This window comes from Ostrea edulis, chromosome 1 (assembly GCF_947568905.1).
Source record: "Ostrea edulis chromosome 1, xbOstEdul1.1, whole genome shotgun sequence".
NCBI classification, from domain to species: Eukaryota; Metazoa; Mollusca; class Bivalvia; order Ostreida; family Ostreidae; genus Ostrea; species Ostrea edulis.
Genome location: NC_079164.1, coordinates 58,488,685 through 58,506,773, shown reverse-complemented (window position 1 = coordinate 58,506,773; position 18,089 = coordinate 58,488,685). Strand labels below are relative to the sequence as shown.

At 36.5% G+C, this 18,089-nt stretch overlaps 1 protein-coding gene across 4 annotated transcripts in view; it reads left to right on the top strand.

Annotated features, from left to right (window-relative positions):
• Positions 1 to 18,089, top strand: part of LOC125664635 (tetratricopeptide repeat protein 24-like) — a 138,772-nt gene that overhangs the window by 98,325 nt on the left and 22,358 nt on the right. For 2 of the 4 annotated variants that reach the window (XM_056154663.1, XM_048897474.2), the window contains exon 11: positions 463 to 611. In XM_056154663.1, the coding sequence (XP_056010638.1) occupies positions 463 to 611 (149 nt within the window). Of the gene's footprint in view, positions 1 to 462; positions 816 to 18,089 lie in introns of all 4 variants that reach the window. The other 2 variants (XM_048897473.2, XM_048897472.2) reach the window with 1 other exon arrangement.

Sequence of the window (18,089 nt, the reverse complement as noted above, 5' to 3'; positions counted from 1 at the left end):
TCCGACGAACAAGAAATTATATTGGTGACGCCTTATTATAAAAAACATAATAAGTTGTCTCGTAGGATTAGTAGCGACATGAGTTTATACTTTATTCACAAACATTGTGAAACAAAGTATAATTATTAGTGATTTAGACAGACGTAATGGAAATTCTTTGACAGCGAAATTCAGATCATATAATTTCATCTGTTTTACTTTTGCCCAAATGTTACATTTTGCTACATATATTTATGGGTAACATTAGATGTCTATGCAGTTTTAATTTGCCGTATTGGATAAGGAGAAGTGGTAAAATGAAAAACAAGTTCTGGAGCAAACAATTTTCTATACATAGTATATATTCATTGAAAAAGTTGACAACATTTTCTAAAGATAGTAATTTTTTTTATGATGATGGAATTGATAAGTTTAAGCTCATACGTCTACATTAGTAATACTTACAATTTATATTTGTGACAGTTCTGAAGATGACCGTCCCCCTCCTCCAACCCAATCTCCACCACAGACAACCATATTACAGGGAGGTACATATGAAACACCAGAGAGTGTGCAGGAGAAGAAACTTCATTATGCCGACATTAAGCATGCAAAATCAGTTCAAACAGGAGGTGAGAAGTTTGTCAGGCATGCTGAACATAGTGCACATCCTAATTTCTTGAGTGATCAGGTAGAAACCTCCAGTAGTTCAGAGGAGATTGATGATGATGAAAAAAGTGATGGAGATTATGATCGTAAGAAGTCATCTTCTAGGAAAAATGAGGACTTGGAAGCTAGTGGGAGCTATCATGAAATAGAAATGGGTACATTACAAGGTATTTTGAACTCTCAAAAACCCAAATTTATATATATATATATATATACATGTATGTATATATATATATACATGTATGTATATATATATATACACATACAAACATGTACCCTGTAGAATAGAATGGCAACATTATGGGCATTCCTAATACTAACAAATGTTTTTATTCATTGTAGCATATCCATATTATTGGTATATTTTATGCTCCCCAAAAAAATTCGGAGGAGCATATAGCCACTCTTGTGTCTGTCCGTAAACTTTTCACATTTTCATCTTCTCCAGAACCACAGAACCAATTTCAATCAAACTTGATACAAATTATCCTTAGGCAAAGGGGATTCAAGTGTATTAAAATGAAGGGCCATGCCCCCTTCAAAGGGAAGATAATCATTAAAATGCAAAAATAGGGTGGGGTCATATAAAAATATTCTCAAGAACCACTGGGCCAGAAAAATTGAAAATTACATGAAAGCTTCCCAATTTTAGTGCAAATTCAAGTTTGTTAAAATCATGACCCCCGGGAGTAAGGTCACGGGTCACCATAGGGGATCAAAGTTTTACATACAAATATATAGGTAATATCTTCAAAATTCTTCTTCTCAAAAACCACTGAATCAGAAAAGTTAAAATTTTCATGGAAGCTTTCTGACATAGTGCAAATTCATGTTAGTAAAAATCATTGCCCCCAGGAGTAGGGTCTGACCACAATACGGGGTCAAAATTTTACATGCAAATAAATTGGGAAAATCTTTAAAAATCTTCTCAAGAACCAGTACTGAGTCAGACAAGTTTTAAAAATTTACATGAAAGCTTCCTGACATAGTGCAGGTTCAAGTTTGTTAAAATCTTGGCCCCTGTTAGTAGGGTGGGGTCACAATATAGGATCAAAGTTTTACATACAAATGTAAAAGGAAAATCTTTAAAATTCTGCTTCTCAAGAACCACTGGATCAGGAAAGTTCAAATTTTCATGAAAGCCTTCTGACATAGTGCAGATTCAAGTATGTTAAAATCATGGCCCTCAGGGATAGGGTGGGACCACAATAGGGGATCAAAGTTTTATATGCTGGTATATATAGGAAATCTCTTTAAAAATATCTCTTGGCCTATTTAACGTAGGTCGCGGGTTTGCTTACGTCATCGTTTTCGGGTACGCAAATTCTACGACTCGACGTCTTTTTACGTGCACATTCAATTGTGACGTAACAGTTGTCTGAATAAAGTATACATGGGTCATTGACTGTATATAAAGAACGTAATACTTTACCGATATCACATAAATATTACCAACGGTTATTATCAAAGTAGAACATACTTCCTTTAATTTTGTTAAGTCTTTTCGTTTCCGGTGCAAAATTTCGGCTAGTGATATGTTTTATATTGTTACTGTATAAAGTTTAGAAGCGGACAACTTGGGAAGGTGAGACAGCTGGCAATGTTGGGTATGCTTTTATAAGCATTTTTAGAACCCGAGAAATATTGGACGGGAGTTTCCCAGTTAATGAAGGTTTTATTCAGAGATTTGACGCGTTTATGGCGGACATTTGAAAATGGCGAGTTCATAATTTTATTCCTACCCCATCATACGTGAAGATTGGACAACATTGAATAATTAAAAGCGTTGGGCAGGGATATCCTATAAAGAAATGTTTCAATGTGTCCTGCTGCAAATGTCTCTGAAGACATTTCCAGAACCCCTGGAAAAAATTGAGCAGGAGTTGCCTATATGTACGAGAGAGAGAGAGAGAGAGAGAGAGAGATTTGATCATATTTACAAATGAATGCCGGTATTGGAGAACAGCAAACTAACAATATATGTATTCTAGCAAAGTTGAACCTTACAACTACCCACTTCAAGGAGTGTTTGAAACTCGCTGTAAAATTAGCTAGACATGCAGGGCTGACTGCTTGTAAAAATTGTTAGCCCTGCCAAAGACCTACTTGCCCTGCATGTTTTAAAATAACTTTTACATGTGTTACTACATGAATCTATCTTCTAATGAAGTACGATGGATCTAATTCGTTTCTAGTACATTATATTGTATTGAAATTTTTATATACGGTAGGATATGCAGTAAAATGTACTAAATTGACGAGGTCTGTCCATTCAGTTACAGGTACAATAATGAAGTTGATTCATCTAAATTTTATTCAGCAGAAATTTTATTGCGTTCGATCGGGCGACTATACCAAGAAATTTATTCTCCCGTGGTGAATTGCATGCGTCTCGGGCGGTCGGGCGCACGGTTATTTCTATTCTCTAGAGAAGTCGAGAGGCATAGCCTTCATCGACTATGCCTCTCGACTTCTCTAAAGAGAATAGGTTATTTCAAACAATGTATAAATACTTAGTCGAAAATTAGAAAAGATAGCTGACGTTTCAAGTGAATCTGCAATACAAGTTAAAAATAATTATAATCTTAAACCGCGTTCATGTTTTCGAAGGGTTAAAATTGGCTTGGGAAAGTGAGCATTTCTATGTGTTTGTTAGGTTGTTTTTTTAGATAAACATAAATATATTGTAAAATAGAAACAACTTTAGTTGTATTTCTGGTTAGAATATTAAGACATGATTAAACTACATGTATATGAAATTAAAAATTTAACCTTAACAGGATTCAAAAATAAAATTACACTATTACATGTAGGCTATATTAGTTTATTCATTGTTAATGCGAGCATGCGATCGCAAAAGAAGAAAAGAATTTCAATTATTAGCAGCGCAACACAATTTAGATATATAGCGCAATGTATGTACACATTTATATATATTAAGAAATTTTGCGATAGACATTTTGTAAATAATTGATCATTTTGTCCATACATATTTGATTTCCCCTTCAAAACCAGGAGTCAATAACGTTGTTTTGAGTTCTTTTTGAAGTGCATGATGCATGAAAAGTAAATGAATAACATTGTTGAATGACGTCACGAAAATTTGTAACGTTATTTGTTAAAAACTGTTGCTTTGATGGTTTTTATCAAACTTTGACATCTTTTTCTTTAAAAAACGAACTCGAATACCCCATAAATTTTTTTCGTAAATATTTTTCCAATTATTTTTGTTTCGCTTTGATATTAATATTATCAAGATAAACAACACCAAATTCTGTCTATTTTAAGTTGCAATGAATAAAGTCAATCACTATTATTTTCTATATACAGTAAAATATCTCTATCTCGAAGTCCGAGGGACTTCGAAAAAAGTTCGAGATATCCGGGGGTTCGAGATATCCAAAATCGATCTTGAATATTTTTTGGGAGGATATTGGATGCATAGTATGGTATTTGCATCATAAACAACAACCCTGTTTCCGTTTCTTATAGTTTAATGCAAGTTGATAAATTAATAGAGGGCGAAGCCCTCTCACGGCCCGAAGGGCCGTGAGAGCGGAGCTCTCCCTATAGGTAACACGTATATACATGTTTAAGAGGAAAATATAGGAAAATAATGAAAAATTAAACCATACCTATGGAACTTGAAAAGTTTGGTACTAATGGCGTCGATTCGAATATTATCGCGTGGACGTGTATTTCTCCATTTTGAATCTCGTCTACCCTAGTTCACGTCGTTCTGAGATGTTACATAAAATTCGTAAAAGCATGTAAATCTTATTTTCTTAATCGTGTATAATCACTCCACGATTAACGCCATGTTTGTTGTTGTGGTTCAAACGCTATGTTTGTAAATTTCCTAAATAACGACGCTGAATATGACGTCACAATGTACTGTTTACATCAATTGCGTTATATTTCCCGCGTTCAATATGTAGGAGGATCAAATATCCAAAATTAGGATGCTTTGATACAGATCCGTCCTCGTACTAACTTCAGGTTGTTTTTGTTCTGTTTTGGATATAGATACCAATGCCAAAATTTGTTTGCTTCGCCCTCAAACACGGTCACGCCGTAAAACATATTATTGTGGAATTTCAAAGACAAACATTTCGGGGGGTTTTTCATATCTATAAACATCCCATTGAATTCACAATGTGTTTCAAAATTAAGATGATCGTGCAAATGTGTATGCTTACTGACTGATGTCCAGGCTCGACTGGGATGTAGCTATTGCGTTGTAGTGAAAGAATTTATCACGTAAGAAACAAAAAAGACGGATTTTTAAAAAGAACTTTTAAATGTTTATTAAATACAATACCCTATTAAGTACAACTAATACACATGCTATTTTATACAATACTACAAAGATACGAAAAATTCAGACGTTTGAAAAATGTTCTACAATGTTTTATTCAATGAACTTTTCTGACAGCATCTAGATCTTAGTCCTTGAAGAACAGCGTAATGGAGGTCTTGAGACATTTTGTCGAATGCTGAAAATTTCATGGGTCTCTATTTATATGCTACTTGATCCAAATTGTTTGATTTCAGTTCACAATGAAGATTTTCATGTTTTCTCTGTTCTAGTTTTAGTGATGAAGCGTATATTATTAAATGCGTTCTCGTTATTATGGGCATTACTTTTTTTCAAGCGCACTTCGACATTTTAGTGCGTTTATCTAAACCACATGTTAATGATATAGCGTGTATCATTCAAAACACCGTCCCTGGAATCGGGCGTGTTAGGTCATAATTGACGGTGGACTTCAGAAGCTCTGTAATGTTGGGAAGGCTTCACTAATTACCCAAGCTGTTGAACCAATTATTGTGACCTGGGTCTACCCGGAAAAGGCGAGCGTGGATTAGCAGTCGATTTGTGTAGCCTCGGGTGTGAATGTGTGACTTAACGACGCTAGGTATGGTAAGCAGAGCATAAAATTGACTGCACTTCGAGATAAACCAGGTGAATTTAGGGCATTGGACCTTGAAAATACTTCGACATAAGCGGGGTATTCGAGATTACCGTGTTCAAAATATCCGGAGTTTTTTAAATCATTCATATAGGAAACACGGCCAGGACCAGCGGTCGACTTCGACTCAAGCGGGGTATTCGAGATAAACCATATTCGAGATACAGATATTTTACTGTAATTCAATGGAAAACATTGTCGCTACCGTTAAAACAATGGTATGTTGAAGACGTAATTACCAAAAAAACTGTGCTGTTGAATGAAAAACAATTTTCACAGAGTAGTATATACAATGTCAAGATACATCAGTCAAATTTTCAGATGGGGTTTTCGAGTGAGAAAAAAAGGTCTGTAAACCCGCGACCTACGTTAAGCTAGCTAGGGCTTTCATATTTTGCATATACATTCCTTATGGCAAGAATTTTCATGCGATCCAATGGTGTGTGATCTTGTGACTTTGACTTACTTTAAACAAAAATCTTATCTAATCAATATGTCCTGAACTATCTAAGGTATATAGCTATACCTTTCATATGTTGGATATAAATTTCTTATGACAAGACCTTATGTCCTTTGACCTTGTGATGTTGAACTCTGAGGTTGACCTTTTATGAAAACATAACCTATTAGTATATCAGGAACTATTTTAGACAGGGCTTTCATATTTTGTACAGAGATTCTTTATGGCAAGACATTGTGACACAATGGTTTTTGATCTTTAGACCTTGGAGTTTGACCTACTTTAAGAAAAACCTAACCTATTTAATATCTCCTGAACTATTCAAGGTAGGTCTTTCATTTTTTGTATATAGATTCTTTATGGCAAGATCTTGTTATCCTTTTGAAAATGACAGGCCCAAGGTGGCTCAGGTGAACGATGTGGCTCATGGGGCTTGTTAATTCTTGTTAATTTTGAGTTGAAGCTACTTTTAAGAAAACCTAACCTAGGCAATATTTCCTGAACTAATTAAAGAAGGGCTTTCATATCTTGTATATAGATTCCTTATGGCAAGAAATTTTATATGATACCATGATGTTTGACCTTGTGATCTTGACCTGTGAGTTTGACCCAAATTTCAAAATTTTAACCAAAACATTAACTTTGCTCATAACTTTTGAATGGTAAATGATACATCTTTTATATTTGATGTTTGCATTTGTTGGCGATCACCTTTTCAAAATGTTTTGGTGGGCTGTGATTGGATTATTCATTAGTGACTAGAGGGTATGCCTATTGAGCTATGGTTAATGACCACAATAGTCTAAAGTAAGCAATGGATTACCATTAAATCACAATTTAATTTTAATTGACAATCATTTGATTTTACATGTTACACGCTTTTTCATTGGTTGAAAAATTATTGGAATATCGTATCCAACAAAAAAATATGGCCGGAACTACTTTCTATTGGAATGTTGGGGATTCCTCTGGATGCTTCGTATTTATATATAGATTAGGGAATCCTGAAAAGAAAAACTTAACAATTCTATCGATCGATCTATATAAATTTATTAAACAAAAACAAACAAATATCAAATAAAAATGATAATTAATTATGCAAAATGAAATAAACATGGCTATTTGAGGACACCCCCCCCCCTTCCCCAAATATAACAACACACGTCTGCTTCTACAATTCCAGGCTGAGAGTTGAGAGTTAAATGTATTCAACCGGGAATGACAATAGTCCAGTTTGCACCTTGCGACAACTTCCTTCATGTCACAAAACCAAATACCAGATACACTGCATGCCGCACACTGCCTCAGAGATACTGCAATACCGTAGCCCTTAACGACTATGGTTTCGAACTCTGGCATGATATGTTTATGATTGGGCACCAAAATGAGGCTTCTGTAAGACGTTACAACAGCTGTGATGCCTTAGGAATTCACTGATAAAACTCGAAAAACCCTCTGTAACACTCACTTGTCCACCTGGAAGCCGTGACAACCCTCAAGAGAACTCTACCTGGCATCCCACATCATGATTATGCACGTCTCCCAAGCATGCTATGCGCAATGATGCAGTTTTCCGTCTCTTTTTTTCGTGGTATACCTCCATCCAATGAAAAAATAATAAATTCATTCACTCACTCATTATCCAGTTTATTTGTTGATCAGGCCATCAATTAATCCTCTGCTGAGGGTGGGGCCTGACTGTCCAGTCTCGATCTAAGTCTTCCTATCCATTCCTGTCTGTGATGAGGGTTGACGGAATCCATACCCAGGGTTTTCCTATCCCGCTTCACGACATCCTCCCAAGACAGTTTGGGTCTGCCAGTGGTCCTCTCCGCTGGTACGTTCAGTTGTCGGACTTGAGCAATCCAGCCAGTGCTGCACTCAACGTGCCCCAGCCAACGCAGTCTGCTCTTCTTCATAATGTCTGCGAGCCTTTTTAAGTTCACTTGAGCGAGGAGGGATTCAAACGGAATGGTTTGCTCAGGCTTCACCAAACAGATCCATTTTATCATTGCTTTGTCGTTACGTTGCAGTTTCTTTATAGTGTTAGCAGAAACAGCCCAAGTTTCGGAGCCATACATAAGCACACTTCTGACAGATGAGGAGTAAACACGCCCTCTAGTAGCTGTTGGTAGGTGCTTGTTGGTTAGGATTGGTAACAGCTCTCTAAACTGTTTCCAGGCAGCCTTGCAACGTGTAGCTGCTGCGAGTTCACAGCCTCCACCTGATGACAGCATGTCGCCCAGGTAGCAAAAGTCTGTCACTACTTCAAGCGTGTTGTCACCAATACCAACCTCCGTCATTGGTCTGCCATCTATTGGTCTTGCCGCACCAGCGCAGCGCAAACACTTAGAGTGAGGATCTGCTTTGAGAGGGCCCTTTATGCCACTGCACTTTTTGTGCACCCATTCTGAACAGTGTGCGCAGAGGATTGAGTTGCTGCCTGTTCCACTCAGACATACAGAACAAGGGTGTTTGCCTGTTTTCCTCAATAAGTCGAGGTTGGGACCAGCGATCATGACCTTGGTCTTACCCATGTTCACTCTGAGACCCTTCTCCTCCATGCTACTCTTCCATCTGTCCAGATGTTCCTTGAGTGATTCAAGCAAGATATCAATTATTGCCAGGTTGTCAGCATATAGGAGCTCCCATGGGCAGCTGGTGCGAAATTCTAGTAATAGAGCCTCGAGGACAATGATGAATAGATGGGGACTTAAGACCGATCCTTGATGGACGCCCACTCTAACTTCAAATTCATCGCTGTAGCTGTTACCGACTCGTACCCTACTACGAACATTGGTGTATATAGACGTCACCACTTGAACCAGCCATTCCGTAACTCCCAACTTTCGCAGGGCCCACCAGATGACCTTTCTTGGGACACGGTCGAAAGCTTTTTCCAAGTCTACAAATGCCATGTACAATGGTTTGTTTGCTGCCAGATGTTTCTCCATGACTTCGCGTATGAAAATTGTGTCTGTGGTGCTCCTACCGGCATGAAGCCAAATTGCATGTCATCAATCTGTACTTGTTGTCTGATCAGCTGCTCAACAACTCTTTCCCAGACTTTCATGACTTGATCAATAAGATTGAGTCCACGGTAGTTACCTCTGTTTAGCGCATCCCCTTTACCTTTGTACAGGCTGACTATAAAGCTCTCTTCCCATTCCGCAGGTATGCACCCCATTCTGATGATTGCTTCAATCAGTTCCAGCACCAGACTTGCCCCCAGTTCACCTGTTGGTTTCAGCATCTCAGCAACTATACCAGATGGTCCTGCTGCTTTGCCAGCACCCATTTTACTGATTGCTTTTGTGATCATCTCCCGGGTAATAGGGTTACTAGGTTCTTCCACAGGAGGTTCATCTGACAGCTCATCAGGGTTCCATGGAAATTCAACGTTCAGTAAGCGCTCATAGTGCTGCTTCCATGACTGTTTCTTCGCCTCATCATCCAATGAGAGTTCACCAGAGTCGTTCCTTATTGGTTTCTCACCCAAGACATCTTGATTGTCACGGCGCATCTGTTTTGCGAGCTTGTAGATGTCACTTGACTTGGGGTTTATTTTAAGAAAAACCTCTTTATCGGCCTCTGACTTAGCGTGGAGTACAGCAACTTTAGCAGCGCGCTTGGCTCCGTTGTATGCTTCTCTGCTACCACCTGTTTTCCATGCTCTGTAGCATCACCTCTTCTCTCTAACAACTTGGTCAACTGTCTCGTTCCACCACCAAGTCTGTTTCTTCCAGTTGTGCTTGGATGACACTCCACACACCTCAGTCGCAGCCTCATTCAACCCATCCTTGAGTCTCTTCCAGTGTTCCTCTACGCTGACTGCTTGCGTATCTTTATTTGATGAAACAAATCTCTCAGCAAATTCAGCTTGAATGATTGGATCCTTCAGCTTCCATAGTTTTATGCATGGGGAAAACTCATGTTTACGTTTGTGAGGACTCTGCGCCTTAAGATCACACAGGAGCAGGTTGTGTTGGGATGCACATTCTTCACCCAGGATGACTCTTACATTTGTGACATGTCTCCTAAAGCTATGCTGAAATAGTATGTAGTCTATCTGTGTCATGCTCTCTCCAGATTGGTATGTGACTAGATGTTTAGGCCTCTTCTCGAACACCGAGTTGCCAATCACTAAATTATTAGCGACAGAGAACTCAAGTAGTCTTTCTCCTTCAGCATTCCTCTTGCCAATAGCATGGCCACCATGTACTTCCTCATAACCACAAGGAGCAGAACCGATATATCCATTCCAATCTCCACATACAAACAGTTCCTCTGTACCAGGTACAGTCGCAACAAGGCTCTGTAACTGCTCGTAGAAATTGTCCTTTTCATCATCACTGAGCCCAACCTGTGGAGCATAGATACATACAATGGCAAACACTACTTTACCGACAACCAGACGTACAAGTATTATCCTGTCTGATATTCGCTTCACTTCAAACACTTTCTCCCACCACTTTTCTGCCACTAAGACTCCCACTCCACCTGTCCCTTTATCATTCCCAGACCAGTAGAACTTGCAGTTGGTATCCTTTCCCACTACCTTTCTGACACCTTCATTTCTCCATCTGGTCTCCTGAAGACAACACAGGTCAACCTTCTTTCTGGATATGGTCTCCACCACTTCATTAGCCTTTCCTCGCATGGTTCTAACATTTAGAGAACCGATGCGAAAATGTTCGGGGCGTTCATAGGATTTGCCGTAGCCGAACCCTGCTGACCCACGCACCCTGAGGTCTGCCAAGCCCGAGACACTACCAGCAGTATTAGTGCTACTGGCACCGTCTTGTTTTCTTCTTATATTTCTACTGGACATGTGTTTGTTTGGGCAGTTTTACGGCTGGGTGCCCATCCTTTACCTACTTTACCTTAATTATATCTGTACCAATACCTCTTTGTGATATACAACAAGTAGATGCCCTTCTTAGCATCATTTGCATCTGTGGCAAGAAGGGCCATTAGCAGCTGGCAGTAATAATAAACAGGTTCATCATCACTTGGCAATGGCATTAAGCAGTTGCAGTCATATATAATGTTATTCATATTATGTATGGCTACCTCACTTATCATGATGTATCACTGGAAACCATTAACATGGTTGATTAAATAATTATTGGCTTGCAATTAATTGAATTACAAAATTGCATATGTTCCTCCATTTGTTTTCCATATGTAACTGAATTAGAAAGTTACGCAAAAATATTTCTGTAAGGAGTGGACATAACTTTCTTCAATATAATATATTTTCTTTAATTTCATTATAGAAAAGCCATACTACATCATAAAAATGATTAAAAACAACAACAAATAATTTATATTTATTATGAAACATTTCATTTCACAGAGATATATCTAAATATAAAAATCGACAAATTTTCTTCATAATATCCATTGACAGTATATTTCCAATGATATGTCTTTCTCATTTTTACATGCATTTGCTAATACGAAGTGAAATTCGTATGCATTTATGAAAATACCGGCATCGAAATAAAAATGGCTATTTTTGTATCGTGTTGATTTTTTCACCTCGATTTGTATCGATAATTATAAAATAATGTCTTAAACTTTTGATAACTTGAGATATAGAAAGAAAAGGATATTTTGAATCATGTGTTAACTTTGGATCTTGCTGACAGTCATTATTTTTTATGATATAAGTGATTGAATGTGAAAAGTCTTAGAGGCGTCCAAAGGTGTTTTGATGCAAATCACGGTAGGTGTCCAAAGGCGTCATTATGAAGGAGAGGGTTAAGGTAATTCCCCATACCACATCTTAATATTGAAAACCCAATAGATTTCTATCAAAATTTGCATGTATTTTGTAGAGGATGTGTATTAATGAAATTCATGAATAAAGTGTGTTTAGCAGACTTTCCCAGAGTACAGCTGCTTGCAAAAATAGAACACATCACTTAAAAACACGAAGTGTCAATATACACATGCAGGTTTTGAGGCATTGTCTTTATTTAAGCAGTGGAAATATGTTTTTTTATATATGAATTGAAGAAAATGTATTGCATTTGACTGTTTTCAATAATTTTTCATCCACTGAACCATGCTTTTGGTTTCAAAGTGATGAAAATGCACATATAGTGGTCCAAATTTTGACTTCATAGCCTATCATATTCGCAAAAATTGTGACTTCTAAAAGCTACAGATTTTTGAAACAGTTTAATATGTTTTACCTTTACACTCCAGCAATCATTTGACTTAAAAAGTAGATGGGGCAGCAGACAATATGAGAGCCCAATGACCCCCTCTATGTTAAAAACCTTAAAAAAACGCATATTGGAAAACCGTGTCTGAAATTCCTATCCCTGCAAACATGTTTGATTCATCATTTACATTACTAAATTACCATTTCAAAAAACATTGCAGAGTGGTTTTTATTATTACTTCACCTGCATGAGTCAAAGGCTCAGGTGAGCTTTTCTGATCGAAATTTCTCTGTTGTCCATTGGCATTGTTGTCATCGTAAACTTTTCACATTTTCATCTTCTTCTCGAGAACCACTGGACCAATTTCAACCAAACTTGGCACAAAGCATCATTGGGTGAAGGGGATTCAAGAGGGGATCAAAAATTTACATGGGCTACAATATGTAGGGAAAATCTTTAAAAATCTTCTCAAGAACCACTGGGACAGAAAAGTTTACATTTACAGGAAAGCTTCCTGATATAATGCAGATGTAAGTTTGTTAAAACCATGGTCCCCGGGAGTAGGTTGGGGCCACTATAGGGGATCAAAGTTTTACATACAAATATATAGGGGAAATATTTAAAAATCTTCTTCTCAAGAACCACTAGGCCAGAAAAGTTTATATTTACATGAAAACTTTCTGACATATAGTACAGATTCAAGTTTATAAAAAGCATAGCCCCCAGGGGTAGGGTGGGGCTGCAAAAAAAAGAGATCAAAGTTATACATAGAAATATATAGGGAAAATCTTTAAAAATCTTCTCAAGAAACAATGGACTAGGAAAGTAGAAATTTACATGAAAGCTTCAAGTTTGTTCAAATCACTACCCTCTTTAAAGAGGAGATAATCGCAAAAATAGGGTGGGGTCATATAAAAATCTTCTAAAGAACTACTGAGCCAGAAAAGCTGAAATTTACATGAAAGCTTTTTGACATAGTGCAGATTCAAGTTTGTTCAAATCATGGCCCGCAGGGGTAGGATGGGGCCACAATAGGGGATCAAATTTTACATACTAATATACATAGAAAAAAAATCTTTAGAAATCTTCTTCTCAAGAACCATTGGGCTAAAGAAGTTTACATTTACATGAAAGCTTCCTGACATAATGCAGATTCAATTTTGGAAGGCTATTGTCTGCTGTTGTTATGTAATTCATTTCATGATGTTTAAATTTAATTTTGGCTGAAAAATATAGATATACAAATAACTTTTTCTAGATTTATTGAAAACAGGCATTATCTAAACCCTATAATACCTCATATGATTTTTAAATGCCAAGCTCAATAATATGATGGAATGATGTTTAGTAGTCTATTTTGACAGTAGTATGAAAATGAATTATTTCCTAGCCTGCTCTTGGAAGATCTGACCCTTCCAATTTGTACTTTTTCTTCATTTCTGAAAAGTTGGCAATTTTGAAGAGTTGTCTGCCCCTTGATGTGTTTCATGTTTGTTTATGACTTATGCCGTTTTTGAAAAAAATAAATTAAATTTTTTAGTGAAATAAATTACATTTGATCTTTACCCTTTTTCTGGATTTTTATATATAATATTGATGAAAATATGCAAAATACAGATGGCGCTGCGTATGGTGGCCATGTTGAAAATAGCAATTTTTGGGGAGTATTTTTCAATTACTATTTTGGATGTCTACCTACACCAAATTTCATCAAGATGTGGTAACCTATGATTTGGACAGTATTGCATGAATTTTTTGCTAGACAGGCTCTTAAGAACCACTGGGCCAGAAAGGTTGATATTTACATGAAAGCTTCCTGATATAGTGCAGATTCAAGTTTGTAAAAATCATGGCTGCCAGGGGTAGGGTGGGGCCAAAATAGGGGATCAAAATTAACATACAAATATATAGGAAAAATCTTTAAAGAACCATTGGGCCAGAGAAGTTTTCATTTACATAAAAGCTTTCTGACATAGTGCAGATTCAAGTTTGTTAACATCTGACGACCCCTTGGGGTAGGGCCACAATAGGGGATCATGCAGAGCAAAATCTGATACCATTTTAACACTCTTGTTAGTTTCCAGCAAGTGCCGAGACATGTATATATATCTGCCTTCAGTAGTTTTCTTCTCTTTTTTTTTTTTTTATCTTTTTCATTTTTTTTTTTTTGTATATAGAAATAATTCATTTGTCTTGTTACACTTGTTTAATCAAGTTTCTGTTTTTAGTTAAAAATATTTTTATTAAAATTGTTTATCGGAATTGTGAATAATGCAAAGACTTTACAGACCTGTGCATAACTTGTATAATCTACACAAATTCCAAGGTTGTTTTTTTTTACCACAATTATAGATGTCATCTAATCCTGGTATTCGTACAGAAGTATGAAAATCGGTGGGGACAATTGTAATATGACAAAAGGGGTGTTTATGTTAGATCCACTCGCATACATATAGTTGAAAAATCTTTTGGTCATTACTGTAGTTTGTCATTATTTATTTTATTTATTCATTTATATATTTGATTTCTTTCTCAATCTATTTCAATCATATTTTGATTGTTTCTTTTTGTTTTGTATTTTTCCTTCTTATCCAAGGTGCCAGGTTTTTATCGACTGGCTAATACGATGTCTAGATGCAACCCCCCTCCCCACCCAAGCATACATGCCAATTTTTCAAAATCCCCATGGGGGATTTTGCGCGCGACGACCTTTTTTCAACGCTCAAAATTCACGACATTTTACCATGAAAATAAATATTTGTCTTTTCAAATAAAATATCAATCTAATCATTAAATACATTAACACAACATTAAGTGTGTATGACCATTAACTTTAACAAAACTATATAATGAAAAAAACACTTTGAAAGATATACATAAGTATTTTATCAAAATCATCTATTCAGCAAAAAATCCTCTCCAACAAGTCACATACATATTATCAAATAATACTTAAAGTTGCATCCTTTTACACCATATACACATTGGCTGGTCTATATATCAAAATTTAAATTAAAGCACATGCATTTAGGTACGACTACATCTTGGTTGTCTGTAAACATGGGCTTGCAGAGTCTGGTGGAACAATCTGCACTGCAACCAGAAAAGGAGTAATCTGCCCTGCTATGAAGTTTGCGAACAAAACCTTTGCACCCATGACATCTGAAATAATTACCAGGAAAAAAACCCACATCAAAATATACGTTTTAACTTGTAAATTAAGGCTACTTGCTGATATAAAATTCAGTACAGACTTGTGCGAATTACGCATCACAAAGTCTATTGAATACTACACTATATAGACTATGTAATACATCGCTATAGACAGATAGATTCGGATAGCCTATATTATTATAGTTGGAAAAACATATATTTGACGTATCTTATTGCATATTTTGGATGCTGTCAGCGAGATGCAAAAATCGGGAATGTCCGATTGTTTGGTGGTGACACTATTATCGTTGTCATTCACGTTTGTGTAAGGATATGTCAATTTGAAATCTGTCTTCCCGATTAATTATTATCAAAACATGCTTCGCACTGTCCAATAAGCACCCCAACACAGGCAGACCAGGTAAATTACATCACCCCGATACCATGCGACACAGGTAAACAGCAATGGCTGACTATTGTCCCGATTTCTGATTGGCCAGTTCAGAAATGACGCGGGATTTCAAATTTCGGTTGGAAATGGGGGTTTGTTGTCGTAAAATGGAAGATATTTTTAGAAAATCGGGATTTCAGGGTATTTTTGCAATCCCGATCGGGATTTGCCTTTTCAACTGCTTCAAATCGGGAGAATCCCGCACAAATTGGGAAAGTTGGCATGTTATGTATGCCCAAGAATATGTTCCAGTCTTGCCTGACAAGAAGTTTTTAATCATGTCACCTGTTGTCATATACAAAATGTTTAAGTTTATATTTAAGATCTGTCTTTGAGAATAGGCCTGGATTATACAAATTGCACATGTGTTTTAAAGACACTCATATTAAATGTACAAAAATAGTGAAACTGACATGAACATTTCAGTTTTAATGAATTGAATAGCGCAATGAATCAATAAAAGTTGAATAATCATGGCGGCATATTCCATGACAATACAATTTATAGCATTTTCTTCTTTTAATTCTGAAGTTTAAAAAAATATTCATTTGTTTTTATTCCAATTAATGTGTTCATAAGTCATTGAGCTAATTAAGTAAAAATGAAATATTTAACATGAATTATCATTTTAAAATGGCCGGATCATTATCATTTCTGTCTCAACCTTTTATAATATCTAGAATATTGCCATTATATTGAAACTATTTCTTGTTTAAACTATAACCCCAGGAAGAACCAAATAATGTCGAAAAAATCCAAGCGTGCAGGTCATGCCTACCGTTTCATGCAGACCGTTCACAAAACGTGCAAACCACGCCCACAAAGTGGTCAGCATTTTGTGCAAAGCATTCCGTGCAAACCATTCACCATTCCATGCAGTGTTCTGTGCAAACCATTCATCGTTGCGTGCAGACTGCTCATGCAGTGTTTCGTGCAAACCGTTTATCATTCCGTGCAAGAATCATTTTGTACCATTCCGTGCAGGTGGTGTAGTAGTACGCTTCAGGGTCTATAGATATGATTTTTCTTTGATGTGCTAAACCTAATAAAGTGTAGTAAACAAACAATTTCTTATCAGATAAATATATACACAAATATATACAAGTGAATTTGAATAAGAAAGTTAATTTATTTGCTTCTAATAAATATATATTGAGAATTAAACCACTTATAATCGATAATCGCTTTGAAAGGCTTCGACGATTATTCCGGTTAATCGATTATCATTTTTCATCCGATTCCCAACAATGTTTTCATCTTCTTCTCCAAAACCACAAGGTCAATTTCAACCAAACTTGGCACATATCATCCTTTAGTGAAGAGGATTCAAGTTTGTACCAATGAGGGGCAATGTAATTCTCCAAGGGGAGATCATAGCAAAATAGCAAAAATACACTCACAAATTTTAAAAATCTTCTTCTGCAGAACCAGCAGGCCAATTTCAATCAAACTTAGTACAAATTATCCTTGGGTAAAGGGAATTCAATGTTGTTCAGATGAAAGTCCATGTCCCTTTCAAAGGAGAATCACAAAAATAGGGTGGGGTCATTTAAAAATCTTCTGAATAACCACTGGGCCAGAAAAGTTCAAATTTACATGGAAGCTTTCTGACATAGTGGAGATTCAAGTTTGTCAAAATCACGGTTTCCGGGGGTAAGGTGGGGCCACAATAGGGACTCAAAATTTTACATGCAAATATATAGTAAAAAATCTTTTAAAATCTTCTCAAGAACCAGACAAGTTCAAATCTACATGGCAGCTTTTTGACATGGTGCATATTCAAGTTTATTAGAACCAGGGGTAGCTTGGGGCCACAAAGTTTTACGTGCAAATATATAGGGAAATCTTTAAAAATTTAAAAATCAAGGTGACTCAGGTGAGCTATGTGGTCTATGGGCCTTTTGTTTAAATATGTGCATTCCTTATTAATTGTAACAAGACCTTTCTTTGGTACCAAAGTTTTTCAATCTTGTAATTTGACCTACTTTTTAAGAGAAGTTAACCTAGTCAGTATCTCCTGAACTCTTTATGGGAGGGCTTCTACTCATTATGGCAAGACCTCATACCATGATTTTTTACCCTGTGACCTTGTATCATGGTTATTTTGTAACTCTTTGACACTACGTTGTGGCCACAATATGGGGTCACAATTTTTCATGGGAATAAAGATTGCAAAAAAATCTTTTAAAAATCACTAGAGCTGAACAACAGGGAGAGCCAAAGCAACT